At 55.3% G+C, this 19,784-nt stretch overlaps 2 protein-coding genes across 4 annotated transcripts; one reads left to right on the forward strand and one right to left on the reverse strand.

Moving 5' to 3' along the window:
- Positions 1 to 164: 164 nt before the first annotated feature.
- Positions 165 to 9,695, forward strand: FSD1 (fibronectin type III and SPRY domain containing 1; the record flags this gene model as incomplete). 3 transcript variants are annotated; one of them, XM_084249051.1, is made up of 13 exons in its annotated part: positions 165 to 179; positions 1,039 to 1,134; positions 1,312 to 1,443; positions 2,145 to 2,246; positions 3,294 to 3,316; positions 3,515 to 3,636; positions 4,122 to 4,331; positions 6,099 to 6,197; positions 6,947 to 7,097; positions 7,452 to 7,531; positions 8,780 to 9,031; positions 9,405 to 9,493; positions 9,585 to 9,695. In XM_084249051.1, the coding sequence occupies 13 exons, from the start codon at positions 165 to 167 to the stop codon at positions 9,693 to 9,695; spliced, it is 1,482 nt and encodes a 493-aa protein (XP_084105177.1). The 3 variants fall into 3 exon arrangements, with proteins under 3 accessions (XP_084105177.1, XP_084105176.1, XP_084105178.1); XM_084249050.1 differs by lacking the exon at positions 3,294 to 3,316 and having other exon boundaries at positions 2,145 to 2,250; positions 3,490 to 3,636; XM_084249052.1 differs by lacking the exon at positions 6,099 to 6,197.
- Positions 9,696 to 10,157: 462 nt separating this feature from the next.
- Positions 10,158 to 17,719, reverse strand: STAP2 (signal transducing adaptor family member 2; the record flags this gene model as incomplete). Its single annotated transcript, XM_084248635.1, is given in 14 exon segments — positions 10,158 to 10,246; positions 10,504 to 10,567; positions 10,611 to 10,631; positions 10,634 to 10,743; positions 10,837 to 11,010; positions 11,926 to 12,000; positions 12,126 to 12,228; positions 12,318 to 12,387; positions 12,980 to 13,114; positions 13,497 to 13,597; positions 14,394 to 14,450; positions 15,634 to 15,756; positions 15,893 to 15,964; positions 17,618 to 17,719. Coding segments are annotated over 14 exon segments (1,296 nt in total).
- Positions 17,720 to 19,784: the final 2,065 nt, after the last annotated feature.

Below are 19,784 nucleotides of genomic sequence, written 5' to 3' on the forward strand. Positions count from 1 at the left end.
GCGCGCTGGGGCCAGTGATGGAGCGCTGACCGGGGGCGCCGGGGCCCCTGCGGCGGCAGCTGAGGCTCGTGGGCCATTGGCTCCCGGCGTTGGCAAGGGCAGCTCTGGGACGGGGAGACCTCGCGCGCCCGCGGGCCTGGTCGGGGACCACCTGGGCTGCAGCCATGGAGGACCAGAGGGTACGACAGGCGCGGGCGGGGCGGGGTCCTTGGGGGGCGGGCGCGGGAACGGGACCAGGGGGTGCCGCAGCGCCCTTGCTGCCCCCCGCCGGCTGCTCTGGGCGAGGCCCCACCGGCCCCATGTGGCCTCCCCCTTTCTGGACGCAGCCCCCACTTGCCCCGCGCCGACCTTCTCATCGGGGCCTGAATCCTGGCGCATCCCTTCCACGCTTCCCACCCTCGCCAGCCCCACCCCGCGCCTGCATCCACACTGCGGACCAGGTGTCTGGAGCCCCCAGTCCCCGAGGACGAGGACGCCCCACCTCAGCACAAGTGACCCCACCGACCCTGCGCCCCCAGGGTCTGCATGGGTCCGCATCCCCTTCCCCAGACAGTCCTCTCCTGCTTACCTGGGCTCTCTGGCACCCGCTTTCCTCTGGTTCCCCTTTTCTCTTTGCTAATGATCCCTTTCCCCAAGGCATCCCCTTCCCCAGATTAGCTCATTTTCTGCAGACATTTTCCTCTGGGGTTTGCTCTCTCCAAGCTAGCTAGCCCCTCACCGCAGCCTGTGCCCCACCCTCAGGGTGCCAGTACCTGGAGGCCGACTGAGCTCTAGGCCAGGGTGTGTCACTTCTGGAGAGGCTCGCTCTGAACCTGTTTCCTGCCCTATAAAATGGGCTTCTCGATATCCCAGGTGAGGGGATTCAGGGCCAGAGCTTCCCCCAGGATCTACCTTGCAGCAGGTGCCCAAGCTCTTTGGCACAGTGGCCCTTACACCTCCTCTCTGAATCTCTGAGTGGCAGAGTGGGGAGTCCCAGGGGAATCCTTGCCAGGCTAAGGGGCGTACCTGCCATGTGTGCCTTGCTTCCCGTGGGGACAGGAGGCTCTTCGGAAGATCATCACCACCCTGGCTGTGAAGAATGAAGAGATTCAGAGCTTTATCTACTCCCTCAAGCAGATGCTGTTGAATGTGGAGGTGAGCAAGACACCCCCTCCACCACCCCAAAGAGGGAGGTGGGAAGTCTTGGCCAGGTGAGTGGAAGGGAGGGAGTGGGCAACCATAGGAGCTAACCTGCTGCAGTTCATGCCCGTGGAGTAGTGTGCCTGCCTGGACCCAGTGCTGGCCATTCTCACCCTGCTACATCTCCTCAAGGCAAACTCGGCCAAGGTGCAGGAGGACCTGGAGTCAGAGTTCCAGTCCCTTTTTTCGCTCCTGGAGGAGCTGAAGGAGGGCATGCTCATGAAGATAAAGCAGGACCGTGCCAGTCGCACCTACGAGCTGCAGGTGTGTGTCTGGGGGGCTCTCCTGGATACCTGTCCAGATGCTGTCCCCCCACTGTGACCCTCAGAATCCATACAGCCCTGCTTGTCTTGGCTTCTCCCTTCAAACCTACTCCTTCTCAGAGATGCCCCCAAGTGACTCTCTAGTGCCCAGAGCCAGGTACCCTGATAGTGTAGACCTCACCTTCCCTTTTCTTTGTTCTCTTCCCTGCCCCCTTGCTGATTCATCAGTACCCCACCCACCGGATCTCCCTCATAATCCTCTCTTCTCCATTACCACTGCCCCACCCCTACATCTGGCTGCCCTCCCCCTCCTCCTCACCCAGAATCTCCAACTTCTCAGTCCTTTCCTCTGGTCCCCAAGGTCTGATAGCATCATCCCTGTTCCAACACTTCCCATGGCTCCCATAGACTCTGACTTCAACCTTCCCAGCAACTTCCTAACATCCTAGATTCCCATCCCTGGGGATGTGGCACCCGAGGGCTCAGGTGTGAACTTAACCGTGTGAGTTTTTAAGGACAGGACCTCCAGGTGGTTCTGATACACTCTCAGGAGCAAGACCCTACCATCCTCCAGCCTCCTCCTCCTCCCACATGGAGTCTGAGAAAGTCATGGTCCTGGGTCCTGAAGCTAGTGGGGAGCCCTGGGAGGGTTTAATGCTGTGGGATGAGGTGTCCACTCCTTTGGTGCCATGCCACCCACAGAACCAGTTGGCGGCCTGCACACGCGCCCTGGAGAGTTCAGAAGAGCTGCTCGAGACAGCCAACCAGACTCTGCAGGCCACAGAAAGTGAGGACTTTCCTCAGGTGGGTGCCTTGGAAGCAGTAGTAATTTTTTAGCATAAATATATCCAATGCAATATTTAATATAAGTTTATCTCAAAGATTACATGGACATACTTTTTTTTTTTAAATATTTTATTTATTTATTTATACAAGCACTGGGTACAGTCAGAGGCGCGGGAGGGTGAGAGGAGAGAATTCACCAGAGCCAGAGCGGGGAGCAGAGCAGGCAGAAGGACCGAAGTACACTGCTGAGGGGAGCAGCGGGCGGCAGGAGAGGTCTGCACGCCATGTGGGACCCTCCTCCGGTGGCCGGGGAGCAGCCGGGGATCGAACCGATGCTGCAGAGGCCTCAGGCAGCCTCGCAACCCAGCGCTTAACTGCTGCGCCATTGGGGAGGCCCTACATGGACATACTTTTACTTAAAAAAAAATATTCATTGATCTGAAATTCAAATTTAGCAATAAATAATTTTTTAGTATAAATATACTCCATGCATATGTTTAGGTTAGGACATACTTAAACTAAATAATCATTTATTGTCAACCTAGTATGCAAATGCAACAATAAATAATTTGTGTAAATATATTCCATGCAACTATTTAGTGTAAGTATATCCCAAATCTTTGATGGGATATACTTATGCTAAGGATTCTTTATTATTTATCTGAAACTCAAATTTAACAATGAATAGTTTTCTAGTATAAGTATATCCCATGGAAATGTTTAGTATAAGTGTATCCCAAATCTTGGATGCAACATATTTATGCTAAAAATATATGTATTGCTCATCTGAAGTACAAATTTAACTGGACATCCTGTATTTGGGGGAGGGGACGGGTGGAAATCTGCTGATGGTATGTACCGGGCACTGGTAGTGGGATGTTGGAGTGGGGAGATGGAATGGGGCTTGGAATCTGTCTTTGTCAAGGGATACGAAACTCTAGGGTTCCTGCTACAATGCTGGGGTACTTTGACAAATGGTGACCACACTGGGCCTCAGTCTCTCTGCACAGTGCCTTTCTGATTCAGTTGCGACTACTCTGAATTTTATTCTGTTCCGCTTTCTAGGCTGCCAAGCAAATCAAAGATGGGTAAGATGCTGGGATCTGGCACCCACCCTATTGCCCCGCCTCTGGTGTAAAGGTGGGGACACCCAGGTGAGGGCCCCTTGACCCAGAGCAGTGGACTAGAACAAGAGGGAGGGGACCCCACACAGACCCCGGAGGACCAGGCTTAAGCCCCCCTCCCCCATGCCTGCCAGCAGACTGCCTCCACCTCCTTCCTTGCAGAGTGACGATGGCCCCTGCCTTCCGCCTGTCGTTGAAAGCTAAGGTCAGTGACAACATGAGTCACCTCATGGTGGACTTTGCGCAGGAGCGGCGGATGCTGCAATCTCTCAAGTTCCTTCCAGGTGAGAGTGGAACTCACCAGAGGGCCAGGATTTGGGGGGAGTGGCTCCAAAGTTTGGGGTGGCCTGAGAGAGCCCCAGGGATGGAGCCCCAAGGATGGCCAGCTCTTGTGGTGCCTGGAGGAGGAGGCCACACCCCCCAGGTGGAGCTCTGAGGATTCCCAACCCACACTCCCCTCCCCCAAGCCAGCCCACACCAAGTGGTAAGGAACTCTGAAAAAGTTCTGCCTCTAAAGGTGGATGCCAAGAAGGCCAGCCCCTTGTTGGTGGAGGCTTGAACACTCTGTCTTATGCCCCCACCCCTTGGAAGAACCCTGAGGAGGATCCATCACTAGATCCTGCAAAAGCTGGGCCCCTAAATGTGGGCTCTAAGGAGGCCAGTCCGGAGGCCCTCCCCAAGGACACCTGACCTGTGGGCAAGCCTCCAGCTGAACCCCAACCCCAAGTTCTCAGGACCCTGACTCTCCTCTCTGCTTGATTCTGGGCAGTGCCCAGCGCCCCGGTGATTGACCTGGCCGAGTCCTTGGTGGCAGACAACTGCGTGACCCTGGTGTGGCGCATGCCGGACGAGGACAGCAAGATTGACCACTACGTGCTGGAGTACCGACGCACCAACTTTGAGGGCCCGCCCCGCCTCAAGGAGGAACACCCTTGGATGGTCATCGAGGGCATCCGGCAGACAGAGTACACACTGACAGGTGAGGTCGCCCCTGCCGACTGCCTGGCAGCTCAGCCCCTCAGGGCACCCACTTTCCCTATGAGCTTGGGGCCATAGACAATCCCCAGAGCTCACAGGGTGTGAGAGAGCATGGCTGGGCTCATCACGAGTTGCAAAATATAATAATGAGGACAGTGTTGATGACGACCACGGGCTCTTTTGTAGAGGGCTCCCTGTGTGCTAAGCACTTTACCTGCATGTAATGCGCATGCTTGTCGTCACCATTTTGCAAACCAGGCACGGGAGAGGTGACACCCTCCACCCACCTCCCATCTCTGCTACTCAGCATTCATTCGTTCATTCATTCGTTTGTTCATTCATACATTCATTCTCATTTGTCATGTGCCCACAGTATACCAGGCACTGTCCTTCATGAGCAAAGGGAACAAAAAGCCTGTCCCCTCGTGGGGCTGGCATTCCAGGCCAACCTCCCAGGGCTTGGAGGGTCTTTGGCAGTTACAGGAAAGCAAAAAGCCTGGGGAATCCACATAGCTGGTAGGGGAGGACCTGAAGGAGGGCAAAATCGGGGATCCCTAATGAGTTTAAAAAGGCATCCTGAACCAGAGGACACCCTGGGGGCGGGGAGAGCCTTGCTGACAAGATAACTATTACTAGAGCTCTTGGGCTGTAATTAGCCTGTTCCTTATCTGTAATTAGCCTACATGGTTAATGAGCATGCTAATTGCAGCAAAGAAAAGCCACCAGCCTGCTAGTGGGCCTGAGTAGCAATTGGTTTATCCTTTGCCTGGCAAACAAAATAAACACACCCCATTTTTTTCAATCTTTTTTTTAATTGCAATAAAATACACATAACATTTACTAACTTAACCATTTCTAAGTATACGGTTCAGTGATGTTAAATATGTTCATAATGTTGTGCAATTGTCCCCATCGTCTGTCTCCAGAGCCCTTTTCATCTTCTCAACTGACTTTGTCCCCTGGATGCACTAAGTTCTTGTGCCCTCCCCCAAGCCCCTGGCACCCACCAGTCTCCAGGGATTTGACTCCTAGGGACCTTATATCGGTGGGCCCGTATAGCGTGTGTCTTTTGTGCCTGACTTCTTTTACTAAGCACAATATACTCAAGGTCATCCATGGTTTGGAAGATTGCCAAATGTATCAGCCAAAGTTCCAGGGCAGATGCTGATTAGCTGGTCTGGGTCATGTGCCTATATCTGAGCCAATCACTGTGCCTGGGTCATAAAGCATCTAGTTTTACCAGTTAGGGTTGGGGGGCAGAACAAAATAATCCGTAGTCCTGCAGGTGAGTGTAGACCAAGAATGGTTTTTCAGGAATAAGATGTCTTTGGTGGGCCTCCCTGGTGGTGCAGGGGGTTGAGCGCAGCGCTGTGAAGCTGTCCACAGCCTCTGCAGCATGAGTTTGATCCCTGGCCAGCCAGGGAGCTACCCACATGGTACGGCAGACCTCTCCTATCTCGCCCACTGCTCCCCTCAGCAGAGTATTTCAGTCAGCCTGCCTGTTCTGTTCCCCACTCTGTCTCTGGTGAATCCTCTCACCCCCCCAGCAACTCTGGCCTGTACCCTAGTTCTTATATGTATAAACAAATAAATCTTTTTAAAAAATGATCCCACAAGCTGTTGAAAGAACTAAAATTTCTTTATATATATAAAAAAAAGGTGTCGTTGGCCAGGTGCTCCTTAGAATGAGGGGTGGTGGGATTACTGTGTGGCTCTAACTTGTTGCTCAGAGTGTGCACATTGTTGAGATCCCTCTGTTCCCTCCCAGGTCTCAAGTTTGACATGAGATACATGAATTTCCGGGTGAAGGCCTGCAACAAAGCAGTTTCAGGCGAATTCTCCGAGCCGGTGACCCTAGAGACACCAGGTGACTGGCTCCCACACCCACTCTGGCTGTGACTCCATAACCCCTTCTCCCATACCCCCCAATCCCCAGCTTGGAACCAGTGTGTAAAAAAAAATCCTGTAATCAGGGTTCTGTGACTCTTTTTGCCTTGGCTTCTAGGAAGCTCAGAGCTCAGTTCACACTATTCTTTAGCTTGAGTGTCTGGTATAAATCTGTTTTTGTCCTTTGCTTTTGCAGTTGATCCCAATGTACCTAGTTTTATGCTCTCTAGATAGCTTTATACTCTCTAGATAGCTTTATACTCTCTTACTCAATTCCAGAAAATAGGAAGTACTCTGTAGAGCTGGAGATGAGGTGTCAGTGACAGTTTTGCGTGTCCTAGGAGACCCTCCTGCAGTCTAGCCTAACTCTGTCTTGCTGGAGCCCTCCCCTTTCCTGGACTTAATCCCTAGTGGAAGCACAGGGGAGCGTGAACGGTTTGAGAATATTTCCAGGCCTGGGAGACCTGTAGGCAGCAAGTCCTCGGCCTTCACACATGCTCTGCCCCCGCCACTGTTCCCCGTCTTGCCTCTCTCAGTGCCTCTGCCTGTCTCCTTGTGTCTCTGCCTCTGAGCTTTCGTCCCTGTCTGTCTCACTCTCTGCGTCTCTGTTTCTTTGCCTCTTCCTGTTCTCTGTCCCTGTTTCGGTCTGTCTTGGTCACTGTCTGTCTCTGTCTCTATATCCCTCTGGGTTTCCCCATCTCTGTGACTCCCGCATCTGCCCGGCCCTAGCATTCATATTCCGCCTGGATGCGTCCACATCCCACCAGAACCTGCGGGTGGATGAGCTCTCTGTGGAGTGGGACGCCATGGGCGGGAAGGTGCAAGATATCAAGAAAGATAACAAAGGGCGGACAGCGTCTCCTGTCAACTCCCCGGCAAGGTAACCTGCCCTTTCCCCCCCAGGTCCTTAGGCTGGGCGTGAACACATAATGGAGCCCAGTATAGTCAAGGTGGGGTGCAAGGTGGGAAACAGGACTGGAGGAACCCACAGAGAAAATGAAGGGAGAAGTGACATTGAACTTCCTTTTAATGGTCTAATAAGAATTTTCCATTTAAAGAAAAAAAAGAATTTTCCAGATGAGGAAGGACACAGGCCAGGTCCGACATGACGGGCCCAGTTTATGGAAAGTACCAGCTACCAAGGTGGCTGGGGGGAGGGGAGGGGGCCAGGGAAGTCCTCCAGTGGGGAGGTCAGGCCTGACCTGTCTTCTCCTTCCCGCCCTGCCGCCCCCAGAGGCACTCCATCACCCAAGCGGATGCCCTCAGGTCGCGGCGGACGGGACCGCTTCACAGCTGAGTCCTACACGGTGCTGGGTAAGGAGGGGGAACTGGGAAGAGAGAGGGACCCCAGGCAGGGCCCTGATGGTGCAGGCGGGCGAGCACGCCTTCTGCTGGGGACACCGAGAGAGCCACAAGTAGAATGTCTCCAGAGATGGTGCAACAGCACGTGGTACTGTGGCGATGGGACAGGACTTGGGCCTGGTGAATTACTGAGGTGACCCAGAGCTTAGAGGGCTAAGGAAAGAGGCCCTGGACTGGGAGTGGTTAGGTTGGAGCTCAAGGGGGATTTCTTGGCATCGTGGAGTAGCTGGTATTTGGGGAATAGCTGAAATTTGGGGAGTAGCTGAGAAAAAAGTTACTTATGGTTGGGGGGTTTGTGGGGGAGCAGAAGGCAGGCAGAGGTTTGGGGCAGTGGCTTAGGGTGTGTGTGTAAGCCAGAGAGAGTAGCTGGTGTTGGACAAGTCGAGAGAAGAACTAGAATTGCAGGAGGGTTAGCACTGCAGGAGTGGTTGGATCCTGTGAAGGAAAAGCTGGAGTTCATGAAGAAATTGGAGTTTAAAGAATCACTACTGTCCAGAAAAGGGCTGGAAAAAAAGACCAGGGTATGAGGAAATCCATGTGGATGGTAGGACCTGGGAGAGAAGGGGAAGTTGGGAGTAGCTGGGTTCTGAAAATAAGCTAAGCTTGAGGAGAACTTAAGATTCTTAGAGGACTTGGGTTTTCTGGAAAGCTTCTAGGATTGGTGAGAGTTGGGTTTGCCGAGGAAAGATCTGAAGGTATAGTAAAGAGGGTGTCTGCAGGGTGGCCAGGATTTGTGAGGAAGACATCTAACTGCGGGGAAGGAGACTAGGCAGTTTGTGGTTGGGGGACTAGCTGAGTCAGAGAGGAGCGAAATGTGTATGGGACTTAGTCCTTTATCTGGGGAGGAGCAGAGATACCAGGTGGAGCTGAGCTGTGATCTGGGTCTGTCAGGAGCAGAGGTTTGGGGCTTGTCTAGTCTGGGAAGAATTGAGGACTGAGAAGTATCTCAGTGAGAAACTGGAAGACATTTCTTAGGGCCCAGATGTATCTTGAAAAATTATCTCAGGCCCGTAGACACCGAGAGGCCTAGTAGATGCTTGGGGAGTGTCTGGAGGAGTTGTTGCAGCCTGGGGAATACCTGGAAGGAATCGCTGGTCTCGTGGAGTATCTAGTTTGGGGACCACCAGGGTGGCTGCCCCTTTGCGGAAGAGCATCGGGGGCTGGTTCTATCCGGTCCCTACTGCCCACCCCGCCCCACAGGGGACACGCTGATTGATGGCGGGGAACATTACTGGGAGGTGCGCTACGAGCCTGACAGCAAGGCGTTCGGCGTTGGGGTGGCCTACCGCAGTCTGGGGCGCTTCGAGCAGCTGGGCAAGACAGCAGCTTCCTGGTGTCTGCATGTCAACAACTGGCTGCAGGTCAGCTTCACCGCCAAGCATTCCAACAAGGCTAAGGTGCTGGACGCCCCCGTGCCTGACTGCCTGGGCGTGCACTGCGACTTTCACCAAGGTAACCCCAAGCCCCAGCTGGCATTCCAGCCATCTCTGCCACCCGGTCTCTGTGCTGCAAGCCCCTCTTCTTTTTTTCTTTTTAAAGAATTATTCCTTTATTGTAAGAGTTTAATTTATTTATGCATACAAGAACTTAGAGGCCAGAGGTGTCGGGGGTGAGAGGATTCACCAGAGACAGAGTGGGGAGCAGAACAGGCAGACTGACTGAAATACACTGCTGAGGGGAGCAGCGGGGAGACAGGAGAGGTCTGCTGCGCCATGTGTTTAGCTTCCTGGCCGGGGACCGAACTCAGGCCGTCGTGGTGGTGGCACTGATGGAAGCCCCGCACATCCCTCTTACTATCCCCTGGTCAATCTGCCTTCTGCCCCAGGTCTTTTGTCCTTCTACAATGCCCGCACAAAACAGCTGCTGCACACCTTTAAGGCCAAGTTTACACAGCCACTGCTGCCTGCTTTTACGGTAAGACCCCACTCCATGGCCCGGGGTGGGGTGGTGGTGGGACTGGGGCTGGCTTTGGTGCTGAGTCTCCCTGCTCCCCTTCTGTCCCCAGGTGTGGTGTGGCAGCTTCCAGGTGACAACAGGCCTGCAGGTCCCCAGTTCTGTGCGCTGTCTTCAGAAGCGGGGCAGTGCCACCAGCAGCTCCAACACTAGCCTCACCTAGACACTGGACTGCCCACCCAGCAGGGCTGGTTTGGGAGCCGCCACCAGGCATTGGCTGTTTTAGCCTGACACCCTCTTCTCACTGCTTGGAGCCTTAATTCCTGATGGGTGGTCACCAGCAGGAAGCGGGCACCTGGGTGGGTCCTCCTCCCCACCTTGCCTCCTAATAAAGGTCAAACACTGGCCAGGCTTCATTGCTGGTTCTTTGGGACATGGTGTGTCCCGGCGTTCTGTGGATCTCCACTTTCCCGGCTGTAAAATGGGCTTTTCTTGCAGGGTCAGGTGGCAGGCCGGCGGAGCTGAGGACCATTGGAAGTGCAGGGGACCAGCTATAGGCAGGCATCCAACAGACCCCTTAACAACCTCAGCCCTGAAGCCAAGCCAAATGTGTAGGTCTTGGGGTCACTTGAGCTTTAATTCTGAAGGATCCGTCTTGACTGCCAAACTGTACCCCGAGACTGGCTCATTGGTCCCCAGCATGTCCAGACAAGTGTTCCAGTGCCCGCCTCCTCTGTAGCTTCTCTTCCAGCTCTGCTGTCACATCTGCCAGCCCTGGGGGTGGGTACACAAGGCTTCAGTTGTACCAGGATCCCCAGTCCATGTTGTCCCTCCCCAACATCCACCAGAATTGGCTACAGACGTTGCAAGGCCCATTACTAAATGAAAATGTGTTTGAAAGGCACAAGGCATATCAAAATGGACAAAGCAGAGCATTAGCCAAAGCTCTAGCACCTTCTGAACACAGCCCCTTGGAGTGTGGAGACTTGTGCAACCGCACACCCCCTGGATGGTCCCCACAGACCCCTTACTTGTTGTGGGCAAGAAAGCCTGTGGTGAGCTGACGGCCTGCTTCCGGGCCTGGTCACCTCTGGGCTCTGGAGGAGAAAAGAGATGAAGGCTGGGGCCGGCCCTTCACTGGATGAGGCAGGGAGGGACTGGGGAGGAGGGACCCCTACCTGGCTTGGGCACAATGGGTGGCTTTGGAAGCTTTGCCTGAGCCTTTGCCAATTTCTTGGGTTTCGTGATGACCAGTTGACTCAAGGAAAGTACTGCATGGACAAAGGTGTGGTGGGTCACATCCAGATGTTAACCTGCTCCCCCCACCCCCATATCTCAGCCGCTCCCACCAGTTTCCTACTCACCATCTCCATTCTCATAGTTGACATCTGGGGCATCTCCAATGGGGATCACATAGTTGTCATCCTCATCCTGGCTCAGTAGCGGGGGCAGGGGAGGTAAAGGTGGCAGGTTGTCCTGGCCTGTCACAGTGGCTGCAGGAAGCAGCTGCCTGGGACCAGCTGCAGGGGGTGGAGGGCCTGTTGGGAAATTGGTGACCATCAGGGCTGTGGGGGCATGCTGTGGGGACATCTCAGGGTGAGCCTTGTGCCTATGTCCCTAAGCATGTGTGTCTGCACAAGTGCCTGTTGCTAAGTCTGTGTTTATGTGCCTGTGTGGCATAAACATGTGCAATGGATGAATCTGCATACATGGATTCTATGTAAATATGTGCATACATGCATGACACTGCATGGAGGCTAAGGTACATGCTTGGGTCGGTATTAGTGCCTATGTCTATAAATGTCTGCATTCGTGTCTATCATGTGGCTTAAAATATGTATATATGTGTGCGAAACAGGCCTGGAATGGTGTGGGTCATGTATTCATGCATGTGTCTATTGAGATTTCCATATATGAGCTCTGGCTACACAAGTGGTGATACAGTTCATGCATGTCCAGACAAGTGCTCCATGTATGCCTACATGCACCTGGGCCCTAGGATGTGCCAGCCCAGGCAGGATCATACAGCTCACCTCTCAGACCTTCCCAGCCTCCTGCTCTCCTGTTCTCCCACCATTCACCCTGTTTTCTCATCTCTGAGTAGTTCTTGCTCCAGGTATCCCCACAAAGCTCATCTCTATCTACTAAATTCCTTTGAGACCTTCAGTAAACATCTCTTCCTCCAGGAAGCCTTTCTTCAACTCTGTCACCTCTTCTCATCAATCCTAAGCATCTCCCCAGGTAGGACTCCCTAGGACTGGGAGTGTTGGAGTCAAGCTCCGTCGCCCCTCTCCATGATCACCAAGCCCTCCAGAGCAGGGCCTGGATAACTTCTGAGTCCTTGAAACTCTGGGTACAAGATAGGGTACGAGCAGCGGGGAGGGGGATGTGGCTACATGTCCTAGGTCTCCCCCAACTCTTGCCCAGTGGCGGCTGTAGGGAAGGGGCATCACCTGGGTTAGGGGTCGCAGGGACAACGGGTGCCACCCACACACTTTCGCCATTCTCTTTATTCGCCTCCACATAGCCTGGAACAGAGAGGGTGGGCTGGAGACGGTGCAGCCGCCAGGGACTGACCCGGAGGCGACTCTGTAGGGAGCAGGTCCAAGAGAGGCACCAACAGAGCTCCTTAAATTCTGGAGGCAGCACCTACCTAGCACCTTCTCATAGTCCTCGTCCAACAGGAAGGGCACCAGCGCCCTTTTGGTGTTCCACACGAAATAGTTGACCACTGCATCCAGTGAGGGGCAGGAGAACTGTGGGTGAGTGGGGATCCATCAGGGTTGGTGGGGACGGGACATGGAACCTGCCACGGTGCTCCCGGGGGCCCCGGCCCAACGCTCACCGGCTCCTCCACGTCAATCACATAATTGGGGCCCTCGAGCTTCACCTTGTAGTGCCGGACCACCGGCGCCCTGCGGGCAGGGGGCGAGTGGGTGGCCTGATTCAGGTAGGAAAAGGCCCGGCGCTGGTCCCCGCTCCACCCCCACGGAGTCCAATCTCCAGCTCCCTTGCAGACCACTGCGGGTTCTGGCAAGACTGAGGGAGTTTCTCTGACCCCAGGAAGCCCCCAGATCTGCCCACACTCCACCTTCGAGGTGGTCCCGGCCCCTGACCCTGAGGATTTGGTGTCTGACGTGGTTCTGCCTCCAGAGCCTGCTTTGGCCACAGGGGAGGGGGCGGCGTGCTGTGGCTCCATCCACAGGTCGTGATTCCGCCCCAAGGGCTAATTCGGACCCCGGAATTTGGCCCCAGGTGTCTAACTCGGACCGGACGGGCTGTCCCCAAGCCCAGGGTCTGATCCGCCTGTAGCGCCCGGCCCCGCCCCCGAGCCCGGCCCCGCCCACAAGGGGTTGGGCATCGAACGCTCCGCCTCGGGGCGGGGCCAGCTTCAGAAGACCACGCCCCCTGGGCGCCGGGCCCGGGCAAAGCCCCGCCCCGCCCCGGCGGGCCCCGCCCCCATCTGTGGCCACGCCCCCGCGCCCGGCTCCCGGCGCCCCCGCGCACCCGTTGAGCATCTGGCGCGTGGTGACCGAGACGCCGCCCGCGCCGTCCCCGCAGGGCCGCAGCAGCAGGTTCCCGCACTCGGGGTAGCGCTCCAGGAGCAGCTGTGCCTCCAGGCGGCTCACCTTCAGGAAGCACCTGGCGGGCAGTCACCTGGTCGGGGCGGGCCCCGCCCCCGAGACCCAGCCGCGTTCCCCCCGGGCCCACCCACCCCGAAGATCCCGACGCGCCCCAGACCCAGGCTCCGCCTCCAGAAGGCGTAGCCCGGTCGCCCGCACACCCCTGCCCCGGAGGCCCCGCCCGGCCGCCCGGGCCCCCAGGCCACGCCCTGGAAAACCTGCCCTGTTTCCCCGGCACCCAGGCCCACCCCTGGACACCTAAGCCCCGCCCGAACACCCACTCGGGCTCCCCGCAAGAGGCCTCGTCCCCGCCCAAGCCGGGACTGAGCCTAGTGCTCAGCCTGAAGCGGGAAACTCCACTCACATCCCCACCCGGGGCCCCGGGGTGCGGCGGGTCTTACGGGGGCATCTCCAGGGCACGTCGAGCCTCCTCTTTGGACAGGACCTCGGCCATCATGTACAGGTGTCCAGGCAGCAGTGTCAGGTGGGACGGCACGCGGAGCTGAGGGGCGATCCGGGCGTCAGGGAAGGGGGTGGCTGTGCCCGCGACACAGAGGGGCCAGCTGAGGCCAGAGCGCGGGGAGCCAGGATGGAAAATCGGGTCTGGGGTTCCTGCCTGACAGCTCAGGGCAAAGAAGGCTTCGCGAGGGTGGGAGAGACTCCGGTGATGGGGCGCTGGGCAGAGTACATGTTAGATATAGGGCCTCAAAAGCTACAGACTGCGCAGCCAGGCAGGTCCCCAACTCAATGGGGTGGGGGTGCTCAGACAGGGATCAAATGAGTAAAATATAAATCAGGAATGTAGACTAAAATTTCTGATTTTTTCCTTATGGCAGCAACTGTCATATATATATATATATATATATATATATATATGATTTATTTATTTATGCATACAAGAACTGGGGTGAAAGCCAGAGGTGTGGAGGGTGAGAGGATTCACCAGAGAGAGTGGGGAGCAGAACAGGCAGACCGATTGAAATACACTGCTGAGGGGAGCAGCGGGTGAGACAGAAGAGGTCTGCTGTGCCATGTGGGTAGCCCCCTGGCCAGGTGGGGATCGAACTCGTGCTGCAGTCACTACAGGTAGCTTCAGAGTGTTGCGACTTAGCCCTTTGCTCCACCAGGGAGGCCCCAACTTTCATCTTTTTAACACTTGAGTTGTTAAAGCATGTTTATGTGCTACATTTGCCTTATAAGCCTAAAGATTCATTTGGGAAGTGAAGGATAGAAAGAAAAAGGAGGATTTCTGAGGACAGCCAGTGGGAGAGAGGCGGGCAGTGGGCGACCACTCTTACCTCGACCACCGTCAGTATGAAGCCTTTCCACATCTCGCGAGACTCCAGACTTTCAACCTAGGGAGAGAAAGGGGGGGGCAATGTCGCCAATGAATGAGGAATAATAAATAGTCTCTGCTTCCGAGGGCCATTTTTTTTTTTATTTTATTTTATTTTTAGTAGAGGCATGTTTATTTATTTATTTATTTGTTGGTTTGTTTTGCTTGTTTATACATGCACTGGGTACAGTCAGAAGCACGGGAGGGTGAGAGAATTCACCAGAGCCAGAGCAGGGAGCAGAGCAGGCAGAAGGACTGAAGTACACTGCTGAGGGGAGCAGCGGGCGGCAGGAGAGGTCTGCGCGCCATGTGGGACCCTCCTCCTGTGGCTGGGGAGCAGCCGGGGATCGAACCGGCGCCGCAGAGGCCGCGGGCAGCTTCGCAACCCAGCGCTCAACCGCTGCGCCACCGGGGAGGCCCCCGAGGGCCATTTTGAAGGTGAAGTGAATTAGGACAGCTTAATTTAGGATGTCTGGTATAAGTTCTCAGTGGATGGGCTGCCGTGCTTTGATGCCATCACACTGACATGGCCCTGTCGCATCCCCTGGTCTCTCATCTCACTCCCTCCCTCTCTCCAGCCGTGCAGCATCCTCGCAGCTCCTCCAACATGTCAGGTCTGGTCTGCCCCAGGGCCTTTGCATGGGCTGTTTCCTCTTCCTGGACACCTGTATATGATTCCTTGATTCACAGATATCTAATCTGCTGTCTCTCTCCCCTCCTCCGGGTCCTCAATAAGTCCTTTCCTGATAGTATTGAACATTGTAACTTTGATGGTCCCTTTCCCTAGCACCTGTCTCCTGAAGGTCTCGGCCATCTGGACACTCTATATGTCACACGTTTGTGCTGTTTATTATGCAACTCCTCTACCAGATTGCAAACTCCATAAAGGCAGGGATTTTTAATTGTCTTGTTTATTGCTGTGCAACTAGAAGAGTGGTGTCTGGCACACAGTGGGTGCGCCATAGTGTTAGCTGAATAAGTGAGTAATGGCAGTGATGATCCTTGTGAGTCCATTCCGGGCTCTTTACACATGTTTTCCTTTGTTTCACTTGAGGAAACTGAGGCCCAGAGAGGGTAAGTGACTTGCCCCATCTCACCAGCCCAGTGGACTGGAGTAGACACTGTGACTCCATTCTAGTGCGTGTGGATGGTGGGCGCAAAGGGGGGAGAGGGTGTCCCTCCAGTCCCACCAAGGAACTTACCTTGAACTTGACCTCCTGGTTCCAGAGGATGACGCTGAAATGGATGCCAGAGTCTTGGGGGTTCCCCCAGGGAGCCTCATCTGTGAGCTTCACGAATGTGCTTAGGTCTAACTTTTCCACGTGCTGGGGGCACAGAAGCAGGGGTCTGAGCGTCAGACTCCTGGATCATCTGACTTAGCCACTCAGCCCCTACCCTCGCCTCAGTCCCTTGGATCAAGAGTCCTGGGTCCAACCCTTGAGTCCGAGTTTCCATCCTTACCTGGAAGTCCCGATTGCTGTGGTAGAAGTAGAGGGTGAGCCCCTGGAGACCTGCCCAGAACTTCTTGTAATCCTAAAGACCAGAGGCGGGGGAAGGGGGAGGTGAGGAGGCACGGCTGGCGGCACGACTCCTGCCTCAGGACCTTTGCATTGGCCCTTCTCTCTGCCTGGACCCCCCTCATGAGGGGGACTCCTCCCCCTCATCTTCACATAGTCACTTTCATTAGCTGCTTTTTGGTTTTTGAGCAAATGTTGTCTTCTAAGGCCCTCCCTTCCTGGGTATCTCCCTCCCTTCCTCCATCCATTCACCCACCCCCACCCCCACACACCCACCCATTTGAGGGTCACAGATACATCCATAGACATCTACGTCCACTTAGTTAACATTTCCTGAGGTGCTGTCATGTACCAGGTACTGTTCTAGACACCAGGGATAGCGCAGGCGGTGATTAAACCCAGGATAGTCAGACATGCTTCATCACACACCAGTCATGGGCTATTGCACAAGTTATTTAATTCCCTGTGCCTCAGTTTCCCCACTCTAAAATGGCAATAACGATGGGGCTTGCTTCGAAGGCCCCCATGAGACTCAGGTGAGTCAACCCATATAAAGTGGGTTGGTGCAAGGGGTTAAGCACCGCACTATGAAGCAATCACCAGCCTTTGCAGCACAAGTTCGATCCCCAGCCGGCCAGAGAGAAACCCACACGGTGAAGCAGACCGCTCCTGTCTTGCCCGCTGCTCCCCTCAGCAGTGGATTTTGGTCAATCTGCCTGTTCTGTTCCCCACTCTGTCTCTAGTGAATCCTCTCAACCACCGCACCGCTGGCCTGTACCCCAGCTCTTGTATGCATGGATAGATAAATCTTTAAAAAAAAAAAAAGTGGAGGGCTTGCCCTGAGGCACTGCCACCCCCAGGTAAGAGCCACCCATCTTCTGTCACTATGAACACAGCTCATTCTACCTATTCTGTAGCAGAGAAAACGGAGGCACATAGCTGGAGAGATGCTTGCATACTCGGGAGTCAGGGGGACAGGGAGCAGCACGTGAACCTGGGGCTCACACTCTGGCCTCCATGTGGTTCTAAACCTCTGAATCTGCCTTTAAATGCTTTCTAGGCTGGGGAGGTTTGGGGAGCATGGAGGCAGAGGGAAAGGAGGGACCCGAAAGGCAAAGGCAGGTGAATATGGGCCATGGGGAGGGAGGGACTTAGGGAGAACTAAGGGAGAAGTAAGGGACTGGGACTTGATTCTGAGCAAGACAAATGCACACGCATGCGCGCGCAGGAGCGCGCGCACACACACACACACACACACACACATACACGTGGTGGTCTCCCGACCAGTATCCACCTGCTAAATGTCGTGACCTTGACCCCTGCAGCTAAAGTTCACAGTTAGCTGGGGGGGCTAGGACAGAGGAGACATGGGAGTCAGAAGGCTCCCCAACCCCTGGAGGAACTCCCTAACCCTGTTTGTATCTGAGAGAGAGGGACCAAGACAGAAGGACTGAAACCAAGAGACAGATGGGGAGCCAGGCAGGGCAGGCAGAGACATGGAGAAAGATCAAGTCAGAGCCGGAGAGAGACTGACAGACAGTTGACAGAGCCCTCCCCGGACCCCCGAACTCACCCCTTGCCCCTTGAGCAGGTGAAGAGATCAAGGCTCAGAGAGGTGCCACACCTGCCCGTGGGTGCCCAGCAGGCCAGGCTCCCTGTCCCGACTTACCCGGTCTCGGGGTCCCTTCTTCTCCAGGAAGCTCTCGTGGTAGTGTGAGGGCTGAGCGCTCTTGGGCTTGGGCACCCGGGGTGGGTTCAGGACTGTGGCCATGGCAGGCCGAGGCTTCCTCCAGCCGGTCCCTCCAGTGGGCGCCCAGGCCGGGTCAGGAAGCAGAGAAACTGGTTCTAGGGGAATTTCCTCTCTTCAGTCTCTGCCTCTGTCAGCTCTGAGCTCCCTCCCTGCCAGCTCGGGCGAGGCTGGGCAGGTCCAAGGATCCTGGGGAAATCCCAGCCTCCCCGTCTGCTGCAGAGGTCAAGGCAGGCTCTCTGGAGGGAAGGAAGGAGGAAGGGAATGGAGGAGGAAGGGCTGGGCAGAGACCGGGGCCCGGGCGCCCCAGGAGCAGGGACCTACTCAGCAATGGAAGTGAGGAAGCCCGAGTGGCCAGGACTGAAATGTCCCATTAGCCCACCTGGGTATTAGCATAACCGTGCCATTCTCCAGGGCGGGATCCTGCTGGGATTTTTTTTTTTTTTTTATAGAGGCATGCTTTATTTATTTAGTTTGTTTGTTTGTTTGATACATGCACTGGGTACAGTCAGAAGCGCGGGAGGGTGAGAGAATTCACCAGAGCCAGAGCGGGGAGCAGAACAGGCAGAAGGACCGAAGCACACTGCTGAGGGGAGCAGCGGGCGGCAGGAGAGGTCTGCGCACCATGTGGGACCCTCCTCCGGTGGCCGGGGAGCAGCCGGGGATCGAACCGGCGCCGCAGAGCCCGCGGGCAGCTTCGCAACCCAGCGCTCAACCACTGCGCCACCGGAGAGGCCCCCTGCTGGGATTTTGAGAGGACTCACAGTCAGCCTGTTTACCAACCGAGGGAGATTTGCCATCTTGACTGCTGAATCTTCCAGTCCATGAGCATGATCTCTCTCTTCACTTCTGTAACTCTCCTTTGATTTCATTTATCAGTGTTGTGAGTCTTATACCTGTTTTGCAGATTTCAATCTACCCCCTCCCCCCACCGTTGGAGCAGTAATAAAGGACATTTTATCTATTTTTTAAAAGATTTATTTATTGATGCATACAAGAGCTGGGGTACAGGCCAGAGGTGTGGGGGGTGAGAGGATTCACCAGAGGCAGAGTGGGGAACAGAACAGGCAGACTGACTGAAACACACTGCGGAGGGGAGCAGCGGGTGCAACAGGAGAGGTCTGCTGCGCCATGTGGGTTGCTCCCTCGCCGGCCTGGGCTCAAACTCGTGCTGCAGAGGCTGCGGACTGCCTCATAGTGCGATGCTCAACCCCTTGCGCCACCAGGGAGGCCCAGGGACATTATATTTTTAACACCAGCTTTCACATATCTATTGCTCGTATACAGACAGGTAAGTGATTTTGCCTGCTGACCTACAACCTTGCAGAGCTGCCTCGTTTCCTCCATTCGGGGGCACACTGGGTAGGGTGTAGGGCTTTGTCTGTGCAGGCCATCGTGGTGTTTGCATGCAGGGCTGTCTTATTTCTTGGTTGCTCATCTACACACCTTTTCTCTTTTTGCAGTATTGTGCTGACCAGAACTTCCAGTTCCGTGCTGGGTAAGATGGTGACAGCATGATGCCCGCACGCCAGTCGCCATTCCCTTGGCCAATGAAAGGAAACAGAGTTTGAGAAGGAAAGTAGTTTAATTTGTCTCAGATTGAGGAGGCAGCAGAATCTGCCTGAAAGGCCGCTGTCCTGCCTTTGGCAGAGGCCAGGGTATGTATCCAGGGTGCCAAAGGGGCCGAGGGGGAGGGGGCAGGGAGCAGCGTGTCCATCTTGGCAACACAGGCATCTGGAGGCTGTGGCTGAGACAGCCTGCCTCCGCCATCACCTGTGGCCAGCAGCCCTGATGTTATCTTCGTGGCGAAGATCTTTTTCCTTGGACTGTAAAAAAGCAAGGCGGGGGGGGGGGGGGTGCCTCTCTGGTGGTGCAGCGGGTTGAGCGCAGCACTGTGAAGCTGTCCACAGCCTCTGCAGCGCGGGTTTGATTTCCGGCCGGCCAGGGAGCTGACCCACATGGCGCAGCAGACCTCTCCTGTCTCCCCGCTGCTCCCCTCAGCAGTGTTTTCGGTCTGTCTGCCTCTTCTGCTCCCTGCTCTGTCTCTGGTGAATCCTCTCACCCTCCTGTGCCTCCAGCCTGTACCCCA

Source organism: Talpa europaea (assembly GCF_964194135.1).
Source record: "Talpa europaea genome assembly, chromosome: 12".
NCBI lineage: Eukaryota > Metazoa > Chordata > Mammalia > Eulipotyphla > Talpidae > Talpa > Talpa europaea.